Source organism: Mastigoproctus giganteus, chromosome 5 (assembly GCF_048544385.1).
Source record: "Mastigoproctus giganteus isolate SK-2022 chromosome 5, ASM4854438v1, whole genome shotgun sequence".
In the NCBI taxonomy this organism is placed as follows: Eukaryota; Metazoa; Arthropoda; class Arachnida; order Uropygi; family Thelyphonidae; genus Mastigoproctus; species Mastigoproctus giganteus.
Genome location: NC_143579.1, coordinates 143,590,991 through 143,611,806, shown reverse-complemented (window position 1 = coordinate 143,611,806; position 20,816 = coordinate 143,590,991). Strand labels below are relative to the sequence as shown.

The 20,816-nt window shown below is 36.1% G+C and overlaps 1 protein-coding gene across 1 annotated transcript in view; it reads left to right on the top strand.

Moving 5' to 3' along the window:
- The window catches only part of LOC150085745 (lateral signaling target protein 2 homolog), a 430,079-nt gene that overhangs the window by 52,481 nt on the left and 356,782 nt on the right, over window positions 1-20,816 (top strand). Inside the window, 1 exon segment of the mRNA XM_090374675.1 lies at window positions 10,264-10,316. Coding sequence (XP_090230801.1) covers window positions 10,264-10,316 — 53 coding nt within the window.

The window sequence follows — 20,816 nt, the reverse complement described above, 5'->3', positions numbered from 1 at the left end:
TCCCATATTACCTGGGTGCCTCAGACCACATTTCTAGGATCTTACTCGAGTACTGCGTAAAGTGCTTGCAACTTCCTGGTAGAGGTTTGCTATCTCTGGTCTCGAGGGTAAAAGCACTTATTGCCCCTCTTACCAGTGGCATTGTTTACCGGATCACTTGCCACGATTGTGGCAGCTGCTATGTAGGGGAGAGCTCCAGACATCTCCAAGACTGCCTTGCAGAACATGATAGGTCCATCCGCCTAGGGGACTCTGCATATCTGCAATCGCAGAACGTTTCTGGTCAGCTCAACATGACCTCAATCCCAGGCGCGACAGCAAGTGATTGACCATTCTCATCACTACTATCACATGTGGTTAGAGTCCCTGAACATATCTATCTAGCTGTCGCAACATTTTAAACCACAATAGAGGTACAAGACTACACCCAATTTTGGAGTCTATAGTGTTAAAGCACAACAAACGCTGACAGTCAACTCATATACGTGCCAGGTACCAACAACAATCACCTGATTCGACATAATACGTGATTAAACACTCATGTTCACGTGCACGCTCTTTCAGTTATCTAAACACACACTGTTTATTCAATTCCTAATGTTTTATGTTATGTTTGCATTTCCATGTGTGTATGTACTTAGCTGATGAAGGGATATGCTATCCCGAAAGCTCATTTACCGTGTTAAAATTTATTTTAGCTACTGGTTTCACTGGTTCAGCTGTATTTTCTATGTTAAATTTATTGTTAACTGCTCAAAGGAGCTTACATTAACTAGAAATTTTGAATTTAAGTAGCATGATTTTTTATGTATTTTGCACTCTTGATCTTTTATGTATTGTGTATCTTGGGGTCAAAATATATAGGACAAGATAGTCCTTTGGTCTGTAGCAAAATAATTGCCAAAGTTCAGGCTTGACAGTAGTTAAACTGTTCCCTGCATAATCATAAAAATAAATTTATTGTTAACTGCTCAAAGGAGCTTACGTTAACTAGAAATTTTGAATTTAAGTAACATGAACTGAACTTATAATTATGAGAATTTCGAAGTTGTGTGTCATTTGCAGAGCTGAACTTTCAGTTCCTTTTTTTTTTTTTTCCCTCTTAAGCCATCTACTTCAACCCACCTAGCAAACGAAGAGGTTTGCTAGTCTATTTCTTCACTCTTCTTTGGGCCATTTCTTCATCTGCTCTACATTCTTCCACTTCCCACCATGTTTTCTTTGGTCGTTTTCATCTCTGCTAACATTTCTATGACCCGATTTATCAAGGCCATTGTTTTATGCAGCCAGACCATCACATTTTATTTTCCTGTATTTTTTCTTCAGTTGATTTACACCTAGACGCCTTCTGATAAACCATTCTTCACTTTCTTTCCTTGTCACATCAGATATTTATCTTGGCATTTACTGCTCTATTACATGTGACCACTGTTGCTATTGTTTCTTTACTAGCTAGTTCTGTTCTGTGCATCAGTTCCCATCTCATAATCGTATTCAGAGTTAAATATGATTACAAGACTTTAAGAAAGTTCCTTTAAATAGAAGTGTCCAATCCATGGTCCACATATGGCCTACTCATTCACATTATGTGGCCTCAGCCAGCATCCCCTTAGTTTCAAACAGCATATCATAAAATATAGTTTCACATTGACTTTTGAAAAGATTTGTTTCTAATATTCCCTTATTTTTTTTTTTTATTTCTTTCTTATGTTTTATATTTTTTCTTGATATTTAATAATATTGTTATAATGATATAATAATATTAGTGTTACGTAATGATTGTTGGATTTTGATATCTAATTATCAAATATCCAAAAAAAATATATATATATAGAACTTAATTTTTTAATAACAAAAATTAAATTCTATTTTGAGAAGTGGTAAGGAACTGTTGAATCACTGTCTACAAGAATTCATGTGACCTGTGACCAGTATTTATCTGTTTTGTTTCCTAGCCAAAAAGTTGGATACCCTGAAAACCTTACCTATGTTTCTACTGCACCCCATTGTCCTGTCTCTTCTAGTTGTTAGTTCCTCAAAACTCTGCTCTGCTGTTTACATCATTGGTTCAACAGAGTGAAGAGATTTATGGTACATCAGTGATACAACCGAGGTGTTATATGTTACAGATTGATTATCTCTTCTCATAAAACAACAATCACCAGTATTTTCTCCAGTATCTTCCCTGTTAACTTATCCAAAACCATAATATACAGGTATGGGCTTAATGCTGACTCTGGCACAAGGTCACTCCTATGGGGAAATCTTCCCGTTTCCATACAGATGCTTCTCATGCTCATAATGGCTCCTTTGTACATAATCTGAATATCACTAATAAATATATGTACGTGAGAACCCTTTCCTTCCCAGTATCCACCATATAATTTCCCTTGGGATCATATCATTGCCCTACTCAAAGTCAGTAAAGATCATATGCTTATGAATCCCCTCCCCAAACTTCTTTATCAATTGCCTCATTATAAAATATGTTTCAACAGTTGACCTTCCTGGCATAAAACCAAATTAGTTTAACTTTACTGTAGGGATCAATGTGGTGATATCACTTTGACTGTTCAACCATGTAACTGATAGAGCATATCCTTGCTGTAGTTAAGGTTGAACTTGTCAAGGTGTGATGCTGCTCCTATGTAGCAAGCCACCTAATATTCAAAGTAAAAAAAAATAAATAAAATGAATAAAATAAAAAAATATATAAATAAGAAAAGGCAAAGCAACACTCAACAGGGAGAATGTGACCCCTACCCAAGAAGATGCATGCCCACCATCAGAGAATGAGCAGTGTTTTTATAATAATTAGATAATTAGGAACTGGACTACTTCTTAGCAATATCAGCACTGAATCATAATATGACTGAAATGATTCAAAATGAAATCATATTTCATTTTGAAAACTGAAATGATTCAAAATGAAATCATATTTCATTTTGAATCATTTCAGTCATATGGCAATTGGTTTTAGATGCCAAGTGACTTGGTGATCAAGTGAATTGAAGTGATCTATAAAGTACTTTTTATTTAAAAGATATATATTAGTTTTTTTTTTTTTTTTGTTTAATGTCCATTTCTTCCATTTTTGTTTAATGTCCATTTCTTCCATTTCAGCAGCTATGAGCTCATAATGGAAAGTTAGCTTTCTGTTCCTTTTTCTTTTCTTTTTTTAAAAACTAACACAACTAACCTTTCTCAGCTGTTTGTTCACTGGTTGGCATTGCTCTTGTCTTCATGTGGCAAGGCAGGAAACCTGGGCAGTAAGGCAACCCCCAGGGTTAAAGGAGCAAACATGGATACAAGGGAATATCCACCACTAGAGCTGAAGAGCTCCTAATACAGCCATGAAACTGACCGTTATCCCTCTTTTCCAAAGAGACTTAAAGCCACATTTAACAAACAGGAGCCACAGTATACACCTTTTGTGAAATCAGCCAGTGGAAAAATTTTCACCTTTTGTCATACAGAGATGTTTAGAGAATGCAGTAGGATCATCAAAAATGGTCAAAAGGTGCCAGTCTTATGGTCTACTGATAGAGATAACTCAACCCAAACATTGAGAATACTTACTAAAACTCACATTAAGTGGAATCCCAGTTAACGTTTCTCCACATGCCATGCTAAAGCAACGCTAGTTTATTCGTTGTCCTCTGAGGGAGTTATAATTGAATGGGACCTGTTAACCTGTTCAGAAGAGGAAATAGTCCAAGATCAGGAAGTGACATAAGCAAAACAAATAATGATCCAAAAAGATGGTAATATAATTCTAGCATGCAATGTTTTGACATTCAATTCAGTGAATTTGCAGGCCTCAGTAGCAACACAAACTGAGGCACCAGTTTACCTGATACATCACTTTCAGAATGGGCAAGATGTGCAAACTGGAATGGGCAAACTGGTGCTTTTGAACCATCCCCCATCCTCAAAGCTATATCTGACAGACCAAAAAAATAACACCCCAATCACAAGTCCACCAAAAATCACTTAACATGATCAAATAGCAAAGAAACACCAAGGCTAGATGCTATTGAATTGATACAAGCAAATCAGAGCAATGTGGATGCCAGTGATACGTATGACCAAGATGGAACAGTACTTGATCTCCATGTAGAAGATGATATTGAAGCAAGATGCTCTTATTGCTTCGAACATGGAAGGCAAGGTCAGGATTTGGGGCACCCTTTTTTTTTCCCCAAAAAAAAAAAAAAAAAAAAGAGAAGAAAAAGGTACAAATAATTGGCTTAAGCCAAACAGCTTGTAAAAAAAAAACAAAAAAAAAACACGTGTGTACCCTGTACATACAAGATGTGCACGCCCATATAGCAACGATGAACACCGGTTTAATGGCCTACCTCATAGTATTTATTTATAATTAAGGATATTTTTACTGGATATATGCGGTATCATTATTTCATATCCTTATCTCTACTAGAAAATGTTCGATAAATCACACTAGTTTACCAATTTAAGTTCGGTCACTGGGGTTTGAATTTCAATAGGTCCTACTACCGAAATATGTTGCTGTGATTTCAAATATGACTTAGATTTTTTTCTATCACATCCAGATACATCACAATTTAAGAAATAAAAAAGTATTGTTTTTTTTTTTTTTATGAAAGTATATAACTTTATTGTATTTAGTAAGGACAGATTGATAGGATTACATTTTCATATATCAAAAAATACGTAAATACTAACAAGTATTAATCAAAATTCTGAAACTGTCATTAATCAGACCTTCGTCTCTTTGTTTGAAAAGAACGTTTAATTCTTTTTCTTTTGTGTACATATGTAAGGTGGGCTGGAAGAGCGGGGTGGGGGGCCATCTACCTTCCTGGGTCAAGGTCGGCTACATTACAGAAGTGTCTGTAGCTACACAGGTTAAACATGCACAGTCTGTTGTATTTGAGGAAAATATTTGATACTGATTACGAATATAGAGGTATAAAACTTGTTAACCATTGCAGAAACTATAGTTATGTACACATATGCTTATAATACCTAGGTAATATTTTGTTAATCTTATCTTATCTTCCTTCATGGATTAGGTGATCTGCCTGTTCCGAGATGAAGTCGTCTGCCCATCTTTTCTTTGGTCTTCCTCTCTCTCTTTTTCCTTTTGCTCTATGGGCAATCCGCAATGCACTATGGTGTATAGGATCCAGCCATTGAAGTGTACTCTTTCGGGCAGAATAGTAGATTGGAGCACCATAATCCGAACAGTAGGTGGTAGATGACTTTCATCAACTGGTGAAATACCACCACTTTGCTTATTGGAGGCTTGAAGTGGTGAAACCCATGTTTAGTCTCTAGAGCAAAGTTTCCGGCATTCCCCTCCCCCCACACTTCTCCTTCAACCCATGCACGGTACTAAGTACTATAGGTTTTGATACCTTTCGTGTTTGGGGTTTTCATAAAAAAAAAAAAAGATATTTTATGTGAAAACATCTTTGACAAAAATGTGAAATAGAAATGTGCAAATTATGTCACTTCTTAAATGACGTCATTGTAGTCACTAAAGTTGATTCTATAGAGTAAATTGAGGGTGCGAGCCTGCTACTTACAATTGGAAGGTAAAAGATGTTGTACCAATTCCGACCCATTTGAACTTGCTTCTCATTATCCTTTTCTCGTACTTATCAAATCAGTTCTATTTCCAAATGTCTATAGAATTGTCACCTGTGTTTCCTTGTTCCATTTCTTCGTTCAATTTTCTATTACTCTGTCGTTCGATAGGTCGCACGTTAGGTATAAGTTACAACAACTGAACTCTCAGACATCGGTTGACGAAGTAAATACCAAGCAAGCCCCTTGACTAGTAATTTCTACAGAGTTGAGCATGTCGATGCTTAATTTTCTTGTAATTTTAAGGATGTCAAACTCAGGATACTCATTCATAATTTCAATAATTTTATGTTGTAAATTGCTAATCCTGGGATTGGTCTTATTTACGTATTCGACGACATAAGCAGCACAAGAATATTTTTCCATGATGAATTGAATGTCCACGTTAGACTTTAAAATGCTAAATACAAAAGGATTGAAGAGGTTATGCTATTTTTAATGAGTTTCTTGTTTCGGAAAGACTTTCGACGGAGTAATACCAGCTCAAAGTAAATCGATATAATATGATTCTGAATGAGTACAATTTTTTTTAAAGAAGTGAGCAGTGCTAGTTTATTCATTGTCCTCTAGATTCTTCCACAATTTCTTGTATTCAGCATTATATTTGACTTGTTGAGTGTCTGCTTTTGGCATGGGAATTGAAATCATTGTAGATCGTGATGGCATAAATGGAGTTTCAAAACGACAAACCTGTTTGTCGGTAGCTTGGATTCTTTTGTAACAAGTAAAAGTGTTGAGTTTGGAGTTTGATATTACCAGAGGCTTTTGCAATAGAAATGGACATGAGCTGATTTACATAGCTATCGTTGCCCTGTACCATTTTCCTTAGGTTCTTTAGGAGCATTATTAAGCCACAAAAGAATGTGAGCATGTGGACTGCCACAATGTTGAAATTCGATCCGTTTAAAATAGTTTATTAAAATGAATCGCACACATTACGGTATCTTTATTAATTAATGTCACCTTTTTCATAAAATGAAGAGTTTCTGCTTGCTCATTGGGGATATCCAAACCATTGTGTTTTTATTTGTGTAAAATGTTTAGCAATTTAGGCCAATCGATTTCGTTTGCACTCAAAGTTAAGAAGAACGTACGTTTACCAATTGTGTGATCATTACAAACAGATCTCTTTTACGTTTTGTCCAGTAAAAAGTTGAATTAGGAATTAATTTCAAAAATGCCAAATTGTTTTGAATGCAGTTATTGGTGTATTATTGTGATTGGATTTGTTCTTTGGTGAGCTTAGTGTCTTTTCCGACATTTAAAAGCAGCGGTTAACGAATCTCGAGTTCTTAGTCTCATTATTTTCATGGCCATATAGAGAACATAAGGTGTCACTCCTCGCTGATCTGGACAAAGTTCACTCGATGCTATCATAAACTTTTAAATTATCTGTAAACTCTTGATACTGACCAAGGTAAATGCTAGGAAAGGACAATTCTTCAGCACGTTTGTTGAAAAGTAAACTTTGTGGAACATTTCATCCACCAAGAGCTATTTGTAAATATTTGTCATTGCTCCACAAAAGAGTTTGTCATTGAGCGACTAAACTTTCTTCAATAGCTTCACTCATTGCATCATGTGTAGGAGCATCATCGTGTTCCATGTTTTCTTGGAAGAATACTTCGTCAATCTTGATATCATACAGATGATACAAGTAAGTAGTCGTAAGCAGATACTTTAACCAAACCCTTACAATCTCGTTTATGAACCAAGCCCATTAAATAACTCGATTTGTGTATTTTTTTTATGTTTGATGTGAACGTTAACGCAATAATCGTCATCTATTCTCCGAGGCAAATAATTGACCATCAAATTAACATTTACAGGAACATTTATAATTTGGCCCAAAATTCTGTATTGGCTGAAACCATGTTTTAGTCTTCTAATTTGCATGAATGGTATACAAGGAGAAATAAGTCACTCGGTTACTAAATCCAATCGAGGCAGATGAGGTGGAAAAGCAGGATAAACGAAACCATTGTTGTTTGAAAATGTTGGAATGGAATCATTTTGGAGAGATGCTCGACAAATGTTGCAAGCCTTCATAGTCGTTACATCTGCAGTTGGAAATTCTAGAAGTAACAGGCAACTTCCTGGACTGTACAATTTTACATCATATTATACCATAATGGATTGCATATATCACAAACAGCTCAGATGCATTTTTCAAAAAATTGTCATTCAGATTGTTTATAGGAGTTATGGTCATACTCGATATTCTTGTAAATGATTTCACGCTTTACTACTGTTGAAGCCGTTTGAGGGTCTACAACAGGCAATTGAGCTGAAATATGATGCAGTCGAAGCTGGTTGTTGCAGTATACTCTTTCAAATCAGTTCAAGAATCAATTGAAAATTCTCAGGTAATTCATTTGAACTAAAATCTTCTTGATCGAAATCTTTAGGAAGTTCTTGAATATAATTTCGTGATGTCGACAGTCTAGCTTCTTGATGAGAAGTTGATGTAGAAGGTTGATGTTGATCATAATCTTGAGAAGCAGATTTTATTAAATTCCGCATTTTTTTCGTTCTCTTATGTTTTTGAACTCATTCTGTTTTGACTTGAGAGGCTTCTTTGGTGGTTTCGAAGCTTTTATTCTTGCATAATATTACTACCCGCTGCTTACTGTACCGAATCAATGTTAGCGTCATTTAGGAAGTGATCTCATTTCTGTATCGTAGTATGAACAGTGCAGTGTTTCATTCTCACACCCTCTACTTACTCTACCGAATCAATGTTAGTGACTGAGTTAGCATCATTAGTGTCATTTAGGAAGTGACATCATTTGCGTCATTTAAAATCTAACAGTCACCTAATAGGAAGTGATGTCAATTATGTCATTTCTATATTCCGTTACCAATTGGTTTTACTCCAGTGCCTCCATAGATGTTTTCACATCAAAAATCCAGACAGATTCATCTCCCTCTAGCAAAAACAAATAATGTAGCATGTCCTTCAGTGGAACAGAAGTTTACACAGCAGTATTGATGATCTCTATCATTTTATCTTCTGATATGACCCAGTAGCCATTTGCTTACAAGAAACTAATTTAAACCCACAGTTCATATTAAAAATTAAAAATCACACATATTCAAAAGACAAAATTTAACTTCCCTCATCCATGGATGTGTGGCAGTTCTTATAGACTGAAGAATATCATCCAGACATCCCCCCCCCCAATTTCCCTTAATTGAAGCAGTTGATGTCCATATTATGCCCTGATTTTCTTTAACTATTATTTCTATATACCATACACAGATTATAAAATAATAATACAAAAAACTTGTAAAAAATAAATGGCACAAAATCTGGCAGCCACAAATTAACAGCAAGCTTCTCCAGAGAAAACCGCAGCCATGGCAGTCCAGTTTCAGTACAAATCGACAGTAAGAGGCTGTATTAGTCAGAACGTGTATTGGTCATACACATTGACTACTTTCATATGTTAATGAGAAACAATTCTCTTTCTCTCTCTAATATATGCATTGTAACATACACACCTCACAGTTAAACATATCCTTGTCATACATGTTATTACTGCAGTTTTGAGCAGCAGCTCTATAATCCCTGTTGACCTTATATGAACTACTAACATTAACAGTCTAATCAGAAACAATGCAAACCTAAATGACCTTTTCAGTTTTTTAAAGCAGATCCAGGTATTTAATAAATTACAGCTTAACATCATCTTCAAAATACTTTTCTTCAGCACAAGCAAATTTGAACGGGCACATCCCTTGTGCCTATAAATGCCTGTATCAACCAACCAACCAACCCAATGTCAGTCAGTCATTCAGCAATAGTTACATGGTTTATTTTTTTCTTTTACATAAGTCTTAGTATATCCTGAGTCATCACAGCCATTAAACTAGGCTTAGTGTTTTCAGAGCTTGCACATTGAGCTATGCTTGAGTTACTAACAGTTCCAGGTGTAAATAGAGGAGTTGGTTGTCGCAGAACAGCCAAATGTTGCTGAATTCTACCCACTCGAATACACTAATCTATCATGTGTTAAGATTAAGCTGTTTTATTTAAATGTTAAAAATTTAATCTAAATACACTTCAATAGACACTTAAACAGTCTGATTACTTCCCGATAAGTCCATTTTTTGTCATGTTTGTTAGACTGGCTCCTGGATTAATGAGAAATAATTTACTAATTGAGTTTGTTCTTCATCAATCTGGGAGCAAGTCCAACAGGCCTGATGACAAGAAACAGTAACTTTCAAAATGTGAGACAACTGTTTTAAGATCTGTTGAGGTGTGTTTAAATTAATTTTGTAACATTTTCAATAAAACGTTTCAATGTTTCATTTGGTTACTGATGTGATGTGGACATCATGGATATGAAATTCCCTATGGATATTATATATGTAAAAATGATAGCAACCATAATATCCCATTTAAAGATGTCATGGTTACTGTTATGGATATGAAATGCAGTATTGCTTAATGCATTTCATATCCATAAGATGGAATGTTGTCTGTGATGTACCTGTGGAAACTGCCTTCCGTTAAATACTTTAGTTCAAAATAATCTTTGAAGCTTGGCTTGAAAAAATTAAAATGCATTTTAAAACAGTACTTGATTTTAATCTTGTGACAACACTTTACTTTTCTTTCAGGTTAAAGAAGCCCTACGAATATTTGACAGGCTGTTTGCTGAATTTGAGTTGTGGTAAGCTGAATATTGTTATTGGGAAAAAAATATAAAGCTATATTTATAGGAGTAAAATATTTCATCTGATGTAAGGCAATTCATAATTTACTTCATAGTTTAGTAAAAATGTTTTTTGGTTGAGTTATTGCAACTGAGAACATAATTTTCCTTTGTTAATCTTATAAATTGGAGCTACTGCTAATATATGCCTAAAAAGCTTATTTAATAGGAAAATTTGACTAAATTTTGAAACTTTGGAATTGCTTGAACTAATGGCAGTTATAATGTGGAAAAAACAAGCAATATGTAATTAACATTTTATTCCTGTACTTTCTTTAAATAAATAAATAAATTTCTATTTATACTTAGCTTGGTAACTACCAAAAGATTTCTCGTCATCGCTCTAATGCCACATTCGTTTTCTTAAAACCCATTGCTGCATCTCTCCTTTGTATAGTATTACTATTAGTGTTAATACTGACAAATGATGCAAGAAAACAACCTTACACAGCAGCAACAACAACAAAAAAAAATAAATAAAAGCCAACACTTCCCATATCACTTGTCCATCCCTTCTAACAGTTTGTATTGTACTTTAATTTATTCAAACTACCCGTCTCTATTCAAACTACACAAGATGGGAGCTTGTTCTAACAATCAACCACCCACCTGCTATCTGAATGCAAATTTTCATGCATCTGCCATCATAATCCTTCCTCAGTTTGAATTTATGTTCCCGTGTATTCATCAAGAGGATGGATCATCAGCATTGAACATACTCAATCCATTAAAATCCTTAAACACCTCATTCTCCTCACAGATGCCTAGTCTGCAGTTTGTAGAACTGAAGTCTTTCTTGGTAAGAGTATCATTTTGTTCCTCTCACTAATCTTGTTCTTCTATGCACCTATTCCAACAGATCCATGTCCTACCTAAAATGAGGCCTCCTGAACTGTATGCAATACTCAAAATGGGGGCCTGACCGTTGAGTTACATGATGGATTAATCAGCTCCTTATCCATGCTGTCCTGTATTATTATTAACAAAATCCCGTGGATTGTCCTGGCAACCTGTGTGCACTGCTCAGAGAATTTCATATCTAAGTGCACATCATCATTATCAGCCATTTTCAATCCACTGCAGGATGAAGGCCTCTCCAGCAACTTTCCAGTTCTTTTTGTTTTGTGCAATGGCCATCCATTTACTACCCACGAATTTGTGAATTTCATCTGTACATCTCCTTTGTTGTCTTCCAAGTTTTTTTTAGCTCCTCTTGAGTACCATTCTGTTATTTTCTTAGTCCATCTGTTGTCGTGTCTTTGAGCTATGTGTCCTGCCTAAGACGATTTTAGTTCTTTAGTTTTGATAAGAATGTAATTTTTTTGTGTTTGCTACCTAATCCATGTGTTTCTCTTCTTATCTAACAGTCTGATTCCTAATATAATTTGTTCCATTCTTTGCTGTGTAGTTTTCAGCTTCTTTTCCATTCTTTTGGTGAGTACCCAAGTTTCACTTCCATAAGTCATGGTGGGTAGTATACATTGGTTCATTATTTTACGTTTCAGACAAATTGGGATGTTGCTCTTCAGTATATGACTATATTTCCCGAATGCTATCCATCCGAAATTTATTGTTCTCTTGATTTCCAGCCATTTATTATTATTACAGCCTAATGACTTGCTCCCGGGGCCAAAAGAGCAAACATGAGTAGAAAAATAACTACTAGTACTAATAGGGCTTCAAGAGAAAGCCCTGCCAAGTAGTGAAACAGAAAACACAAAATCAAAGAGACAGAAGACAGATATGGACCCACCAAAAATACCAACGTACATTGTCATACATGCGACAGGAGATCAGACATTAGGACGTATGCCTCCGTTCGTTATTCAGAAAACATTAGTGGGTCTAGTAGGATCTCCCAAGTCAGTTCGACGGCTGAGATCTGGAGACATACTAGTAGAAACAGAAAATCCCAAACACTCCCAGAAGTTACTTTCAACAACAATTTTTCGAAGAATGCCAGTAGTTGTAACACCACACAACACACTGAATTCTTCCAGAGGGGTGATCTCAGAGTGGGATCTCTTAAATGTGTCAGAGGAAGAGCTCACAAAAGAATTAAGAAGCCAAGGAGTAACAGGAGTGAACAGAATTAATATCTGAAGGGATGGAAATATAATTCCAACAAGAACCCTTATCATAACATTTAATACTCCAAAACCTCCAACAACAATCAAAGCAGGATATCTGAACTGCCAAGTACGACAATACATACCAAATCCACTGCGTTGTTACAAATCTCAGAAATTTGGACATTCGCAAATGGCATGCAGAAACTCAGCAACCTGTGCAAAATGCGATTCTAAAGAACACTAAACTACAGTTTGCTCTGCCAACATCTTTAAATGTACAAACTGTACCCAGCCTACTCAAAAACTTGCGAAAAATGGAAACAAGAGAAACTAATTCAGAAATACAAAACAGAACACAGCACAACGTACCAAGAATCAAGGAGAATAATACAGCCACGGCCTACAAACAAACCAACATATGCACAAGCAGTAATCCAATATAAATCAGTAGAAGTTCAAACTGAAATTTCCATTCTGCCAAAAGAATCATCTACTGGATTGAAGGCACAGAAACAGGAGAAAACAGTGAATACCTCAAAATCTCTTCACACAGAACAGATATCCACAAATCAGCATCACAATGAAAACCGAACTAAACTTATAAACACCAAAGCAACTGAACAGATGGAAATAGAAAAAATAAACACAACTGAAGAACCAGTATTAGAAATTTTCACAGAAGAAGACATGGACTGGCCAAACTATCCTAAAAAAGATGAGACAAAGCATAAGAATGCTCCACATCGGAAGCAACCCGAAAGCCCTAGAAAAACCAAATAATGAATTAGGTTCATCCAATGGAACTGTAGAGGACTGAGCCAATTACGACAATGTCCAGTATCTAATAACACAACATACGCCAATATGCTTTTGTGTACAAGAGACATACCTTAGATGACAAGACACCCTTTCAGTGAAAAATTATAGAATGTATAGGAAAGACAGATTAAGAGAAAGGTCAACACATGGAGGAGTAGCCATCTTAGTCCATAACCACATCCCAACCGAACACATTTCTTTAAACAGCAATATAGAAGTGATAGCAGTAAGAATGACATTGTGATTTAGGGTAACCATCTGTTCAGTGTACCTTCCACCAAGACCAGATATACCATTTGAGGAGATAGACCAACTAATCTCCCAACTCCCATCACCTTTCTGTATAATGGGAGACCTGAATGGGCATAGTCATCTGTGGGGAAACACTGATATCAACAGATGAAACAACTTAATATGCTTAGTCTTAACAGCACCTAATAGAAAGAATAATAGTGGCAAACATACGTACTTTCACTTTTCTAGTCATACAACCTCAGCAGTAGATCTAACTCTATGCACGCTGTCCCTTCTACTGGAATTAAAGTGGCAACTAATAGAAAACTCATACAGCTGACTCATACAGAAAACTCATCAAGTGACCACTACCCAGTAATCACCATACTGACCAGAAACCCTCCTTGCCATCCAAACAGACCACCCTGCTGGAAAATAGAAAAAGGCAACTGAGAAAAATTTAGAGAACTGGCAATATTTAATCCACAAATCATCCAAGAAACATCAGTCGATGAAGCTCTGAAGCACGTCACAGATACCTTAATACAAGCAGCCGTACAAACAATACCCACAACCTCAACTCGTTTTCTGTTTTACCCAAAATCCTGGTGGAACAAAGATTGCATGAAAACAAGAATACAACAAAACAAAGCTTGGAATTAGTTCTGGAGATATCCTACAACGGATAATCTGATAAAATTTAAGCAAGCACGAGCGCTAGCTAGGTATACACGGAAACAAGCCAGAAAAACAACAACAAACAAAAATAATATGGAATAAAAGAGGAAAAATGAATGGGAAGTATAAAAACCAACCGTCACTAGTATTACATTGGAATGGAGAAAGCATTACCGAACCATCAGAGATAGCTAATATATTAGGAGAAACGTTTGCTAAAGTATCTTCAAAACAATCCTACACTACCGAATTTTTGACCTATAAGAAGAAAACAAAAAAAAAAAAAAAAAGAATTTTAATACTAAAAGGATTGAACCCTACAACCAACCAATTACAATACATGAATTATGCCAATCAGTATCACAAACAAAACCAAGTGCAGTTGGACCAGACAATATACACTATGTTATGCTTAAACACCTAAAGCAGAGAGAGATAGAAAACCTCCTTCAACTGTACAACTGCATATTTCTAGAAAACCAATATCCTGATGCGTGGCATCATGCAATAGTATTAGCTTTCCAAAAAACACAAAGATCAGAAGGACCCAAACAACTATCATCTGATAGCCCTCACTAGCTGCTTAAGCAAAGTGCTAGAGAAGATAATCAACAAAAGGTTAGTCTGGTTTTTTTTGAGACAACTAACTGGTTCACCAGTATACAGTGTGGGTTTAGACACAATTGATCCACATTACATCACCTTGTACGAATAGAAGCAGATATAAGAGATGCATTTATAACCTCAAAGCATATGGTTGCTGTATTTTTTGATAAAGAAAAGGCCTATGACACAGCATGGAGACTGTATATTACAAGACATCCACGATGCAGGACTCAGAGGACATTTACCACTATTCATCCAAAATTTCATGAAAAATAGAACATTTGAAGTTAGAGTACAAAACACAATGTCAAAATCATATAAACAAGGAGTTCCCCAAGGGTCTGTCCTGAGTACCATACTATTCTCCATAAAAATAAATAGCATCACAAAAGAACTACCACCCACAGTGTCATATGCACTATATGTAGATGACTTCAGTGTTTCGTATCAAGCACAGAACATGGGAACAATAGAAAGACAACTACAATGTGCAATTAACGTCAGTCATTGGGCCCAGAAAAACGGGTTTAGAATATCAAAACAAAAAACAGTCTGTGTACATTTCTGTAGAAAACGAAATTTACACCCTGAACCTGAACTAATATTGCAAGGTAACACAATACCAGTTAAACAAAGTGTAAAATTTCTTGGACTTATTCTAGACAACAAGTTGACCTTTGTAGAACATGTAAAAGAACTACGAATAAAATGCATGAAACAACTTAATATTCTTAAAGTCTTAACATCTTGGGGGCAGACCGTTATACCCTGCTCAACTTGTATAAAGCACTGGTAAGGTCAAAAATAGATTATGTTGATGATTAAACTTCACACCAGCCGGAAGATAAATAAATTTTCAATACTGTAACTGAAAATACTTTATTTTGGGGTCAGCAGTCTCCTTCCTCAATGAGGAAGGAGACTGCTGCCTCCGAAAGCTACAGCAAATTTTATCGTTTTTAATTTCTAGGTTTTTAGTATATTTTATCAGTGTTATTTATTTTTATTATAAATATATATCTATTCTATATTTATTTTATTGTAAATAAAGTGTTTTTAGTTACAGTATTTAAAATTTATTTATCTTCCGGCTGGTGTGAAGTTTAATCATCAACATGAATTGTCCCAGCCTTGTAGGCCTATTCAGAGAAAAATAGATTATGGAGCACCGGTTTATGCATCAGCAAGAAAGAGTGCCCTCAAATGGCTAGATCCAATTCACCATAGTACAATACGAATTGCACAATACGAATGAGCTTTCTGCACATCCTCTATATACAATCTCTATGCAGAGGCTAATGAATCACCACTGTTCCTGAGGAGACAACAGTTGTCACTGCTGTATGCTTACAGCATAAGACCCATAAGAGAACATCTGACTTGGACAATTTTATTCTTATCAAAATGGGAAAACATATATAGGAACCGCAAAAGAGCAAACCAGCCTCTAGGCATCAGACTACAGGAGCTATTGATAACACATGATCTCAAAATAGATAACGTTGCAAATCAAGAAGGACATATAGATCCACCATAGATAAACTATACCACAGCTTATGAACTCGTCACACAAAACTGGAATAAAAATACTTCATCAGACAGTAACTTTCAACAACTGCATGCAGCACATAGAATGCAATATCCCAATCACATACCAATATATACAGACGGATCAAAATCAGAGAACCATGTAGGAGCATCAGCAGTATTCCCAGATGTTACATTGCCACGCCAACTCCCAAAAGAATGCAGTGTCTACACTGCAGAATTAGTAGCATTTCAGATAGTCCTGGAGCATTTCAGAACCACCTACCACTTGAGAACAGTAATATACTGTGATTCATTAAGTGTAATCCAAGCCATACAAAACACAAGCAATATAACCCATCCAGTACTCTGGCAAATTAAACAGTTACTAACAGGCTTCGCAAATAAAAAAACTAATGAGAGATACTTTTCTGCTGGATACCAGGACACAAAGGGATAAAAGGAAATGAAGAAGCGGATAGAATTGCAAAATCAACCACTAACCTTCAAGAACAATATTTCGCAGTTCCACATAAGGACTACAAACCAATCATTAAAAATTGCTGTCTAACCCAATGGCAAGAACTCTGGCAAAAACAAACATGGAATAAATTATATGAAATAAAACCAAAAGTTGAGCACTGCAAAACGAGCCTAAGGAAATCAAGGAGAGAAGAAGTTGTTCTGACCAGATAGATCATATGCATTTCACAAATGGTTGTCTATTACGTGCAGAATGCCCCAAGATGCCAAGTATATGCAATACTATCCAAACAGTTAAATATATACTTATAGAATGCCCAACATATGAAAATGATTGACACCGAATTTTTTCATCATTATATAAAGGAAACCAAAACATCACTCTACAAGATCTTTTAGGTGACAAGGAACACGTGTCAGATATTTTTAGGTTCATACGAACAATCAACATATACCATCTGCTGTAAATAATAATATAATACCACAGAAACAGTTAACCTTTTACATTCGAACAAGATTTATATAAAGAGAACATTGTATAACAAATGAACTGGTGCACTATGATCTCCACTGTCAATGTGCCAATAAACACCAAAACAACAACAGGTAATGACTTGTCCCAAATAAGTATATGAATCCGCCTTTTCAATTACTGCTCCTTCAATGATTATACCTTTCTGTGGCATACTTTTTATCCTTACTTTGTTTTAGCCATATACATCTTTAGTCCAAAATCCTTACTAACTGCATAACTCATTAAGAGTTTCCTCTAATTCTTTGGGATCTTGACTTGTCCTAGCTAAGTCATTTGTGAAGCTTGGTCTTTTGTCCTCCTAGGCCCTCGCCCACATGCTAACAATTCTGTGCTGTAATAATATCATAACCTTTCCTGGTTAATTTATCATGGAAACACAGTCAACTTTGACTTTAACGAATAACAGTATGAAGATAAAAATTACCTTTAGCCTCGCAGCAGGGAGGTGTCTACACCTCCATCACGAGTTTCCGTCTCCACCACGAGAAGGTAGGTTACCCTATCCAGAAAACAATTCTGACATCCCATCAGAAAACATAAAATTTAACTAAGCGATTATGGTAACATTCTTAGGGGAAACCTTCTTGTACATTTCTTGTGGTTATACCACACTTATAATATCAAAGTGTTACTTTCTTGACATCAAAACCAGAAGCCAGCACATGAATGAGATCCATTGGCACCCAACATTTACATTGTTAGCATTCTATAAGCAGTAGATAACCACTGCCATCAGCGGACGAGGCCACTCCATTATCTGATTGTTCCTGATTCATGCTGAAGGGGGGCCCCCATGCTCAAATGTGGCAGACCAATCCTTATAATTAGTTCTCCTCCACAGAATATCTCTGTAGTCTGGACAAATCTTGTCTATTGCTGCATGAGCAGAGGAGGACTTCCTCACATTTTGGTGATTCTTTAGTTTTAGGACAATTCCTATAAGAGTGACCTCCACCAGCACAATGGCCACAATACTCCTTTGCCTGACAGTACTGTCAGGCAAAGGAGTATTGTGGCCACATGGCTGAATGCCATGCATTTATAACATTGTATCGGGGCAATCAGATCATTCACAAAAACTCTATTCCAAGCTATCAGAATTCTTCTGACTACTCCAGGAACTTCTAACACAATTTAAACCAGATGAATTTCTGGGTTTATTTCTATCAGTATTGTCATTTCTGGTAACACTTTTTCTTTTGAAATTCCACACTGTCAGATTTTGATGCCACAATTCTTGGACAAAGTGTTCCTCGTAACTTTTGGATCAATATCGAATACCACCAGCTTAGGTCTTTTGCTACCAGCCTGCTCAACTTCCAGCCTAAATGTTGGGCTTTTCCAGATTCGGAGATCTCTTTGATATCTTGTGCAGAAGCAGCTTCCACTGCTACTCGTCAGTCTTGTATAGGTCTCACTGCTAAGATCTTAATAGTGGGCGAAGCTGGTCCTATTCTGTCTACCTACTCAGATTTTACTTGGTCACTGGTCGAAAATCGCTCAGATCATGCCATTATAATAATCGTTTTAGTGACTGGCTGTCTCAGACTTGTGCTGATGTGACCAAACCTCTGGCTGAGGTTTGGTCACCTCAGCACAAGTCTTTTCCTGTGAAGGTCTTCCTTCCAGAATTTTCCAACTTTGCTTTCATAACTTTATTCTCTAAGTTCAGTTTCTGAACTTTGGTCTCCATCTGATCCCAATAGAACATTATCCTATTATCCTATTAGTAATGGAGGTAGAGAGTCCAAGACCCTTCCCGTGAATCAGTTCCCTGAGTTCACCTTTAATTTGGTTTCGTCTTCAAAGCCCATCTGGCTGTCTGATTGTGTTACTGACGGAGCAGTTGTATAGATAAAGCCACTTGTACCTTCCATGGCACCTTGTTCTTTGGTAGGTTCTTCTTCTTCATCTGAAGTCTCAGAAACCTCTGTCACATTCTCTTCTTCCAGAGCCTTGAGTTCCGGCTCGGGAGCCCTTTTACGCCACCTTGAAGCCATAACAACTATACAACAATAAGGAACAAATGTTAGTAAAACCTCAAATCAGTCACAGAACCAAGCTTGACAAAATCAACACATAGAAAATAATCATGAAATTTAGAATATCAGCCAAGTAATTTAGCTCTCTATGCCAGCTGGGGTATCACTCCAGCTGCCCAGCCCAGATCATGGGGAGGTGGAGCTCTTCAAGCTTATTTACTTGTGGGGAAATGTCGAACGACATAGGGAAAAAGCACTGAAGTCCCTATGATAAGCAAAACCAACCACAATTCAATATGACTTGGCACCTTGGCCAAGTTGTATTGAGTTTTGATAAGAATGCCCTTTATTTGTGTTTGCTGCCTAATCCATGTGTTTCTCTTCCTATCTAACAGTCTGATTCCTAATATAATTTGTTCCATTCTTCGCTGTGCAGTTTTCAACTTCTCTTCCATTCTTTTGGTGAGTGCTCAAATTTCACTTCTATAAGTCATGGTGGGGAGTATACATTGGTTCATTATTTTACATTTCAGACAAAATGGGATATTGCTCCTCAGTATGTGACCATTTCCTGAATGCTATCCATCCGAAATTTATTCTTCTCTTGACTTCCAGCCATTTATCATTATTACAGATAATGTCTTGTCCCAGATAAGTATATGAATCCACCTTTTCAATTACTGCTCCTTCAACGATTATATCCCTTTCTGTGGCATACTTGTTCATCATTACTTTTGATTTAGCTATACAGTGGACCCCTGCTTTACAATGGTTCACTATACAATCAAATCACTTAACGATGGAATCACCATAATAAAATACCTTTCACTATAAGATATGTAGTAAGTGTGGGATATTGTCATCACGTTTGCAAATTGAATTTTAATTCTATTTTAATTAATTAATTCTATTAAATGGAGCTTAAAAAATAGGAATGAAGAGAAGATTCTGAAAATTTATTTTTGTTTTTTATATGGTTTCAGTGAAGGGGAAACACATTTTACCATAATACTGTAAGGTAAAAACCCACAGAATTGCAGTTATCGATATTATCGCAAATGCAATAAGATCGAGTTTACTACCCGTTTATAATAACAATAAACTGGAAAGTGCAAATTGTTTTATGGTAGCGACCTCCAGAAACGTGCTTTAGAAAAATATCACAAATGCGTTCAAAATTCATTCTTATAACAAAACATAGCAATAAACGGTAAAAGTGTAGTGCATTTTAATGATTTGAGCGGCTGATTCTACTAACCAGTGATCACTGGTGCCTACTTATTTCGCTCTACAATGGCTTACGATTGAACCATGTGGTCCTTTGTCTCAGCCAATATCAGAATTTGTAAACGTGTTGGGCATGTGTTTTGTTTTTGTATCCTTTATTTTTTTTGTGCCTACTTTCCGTAAATTTACCGTATTGAATTCTTGAACGTACAACATTGCATAATATGGCCCCTAAAGAGCACAGTAAGAAGAAAATTTCAATTAAAATTAAACAAGAAATAGTGAAAAAAACATG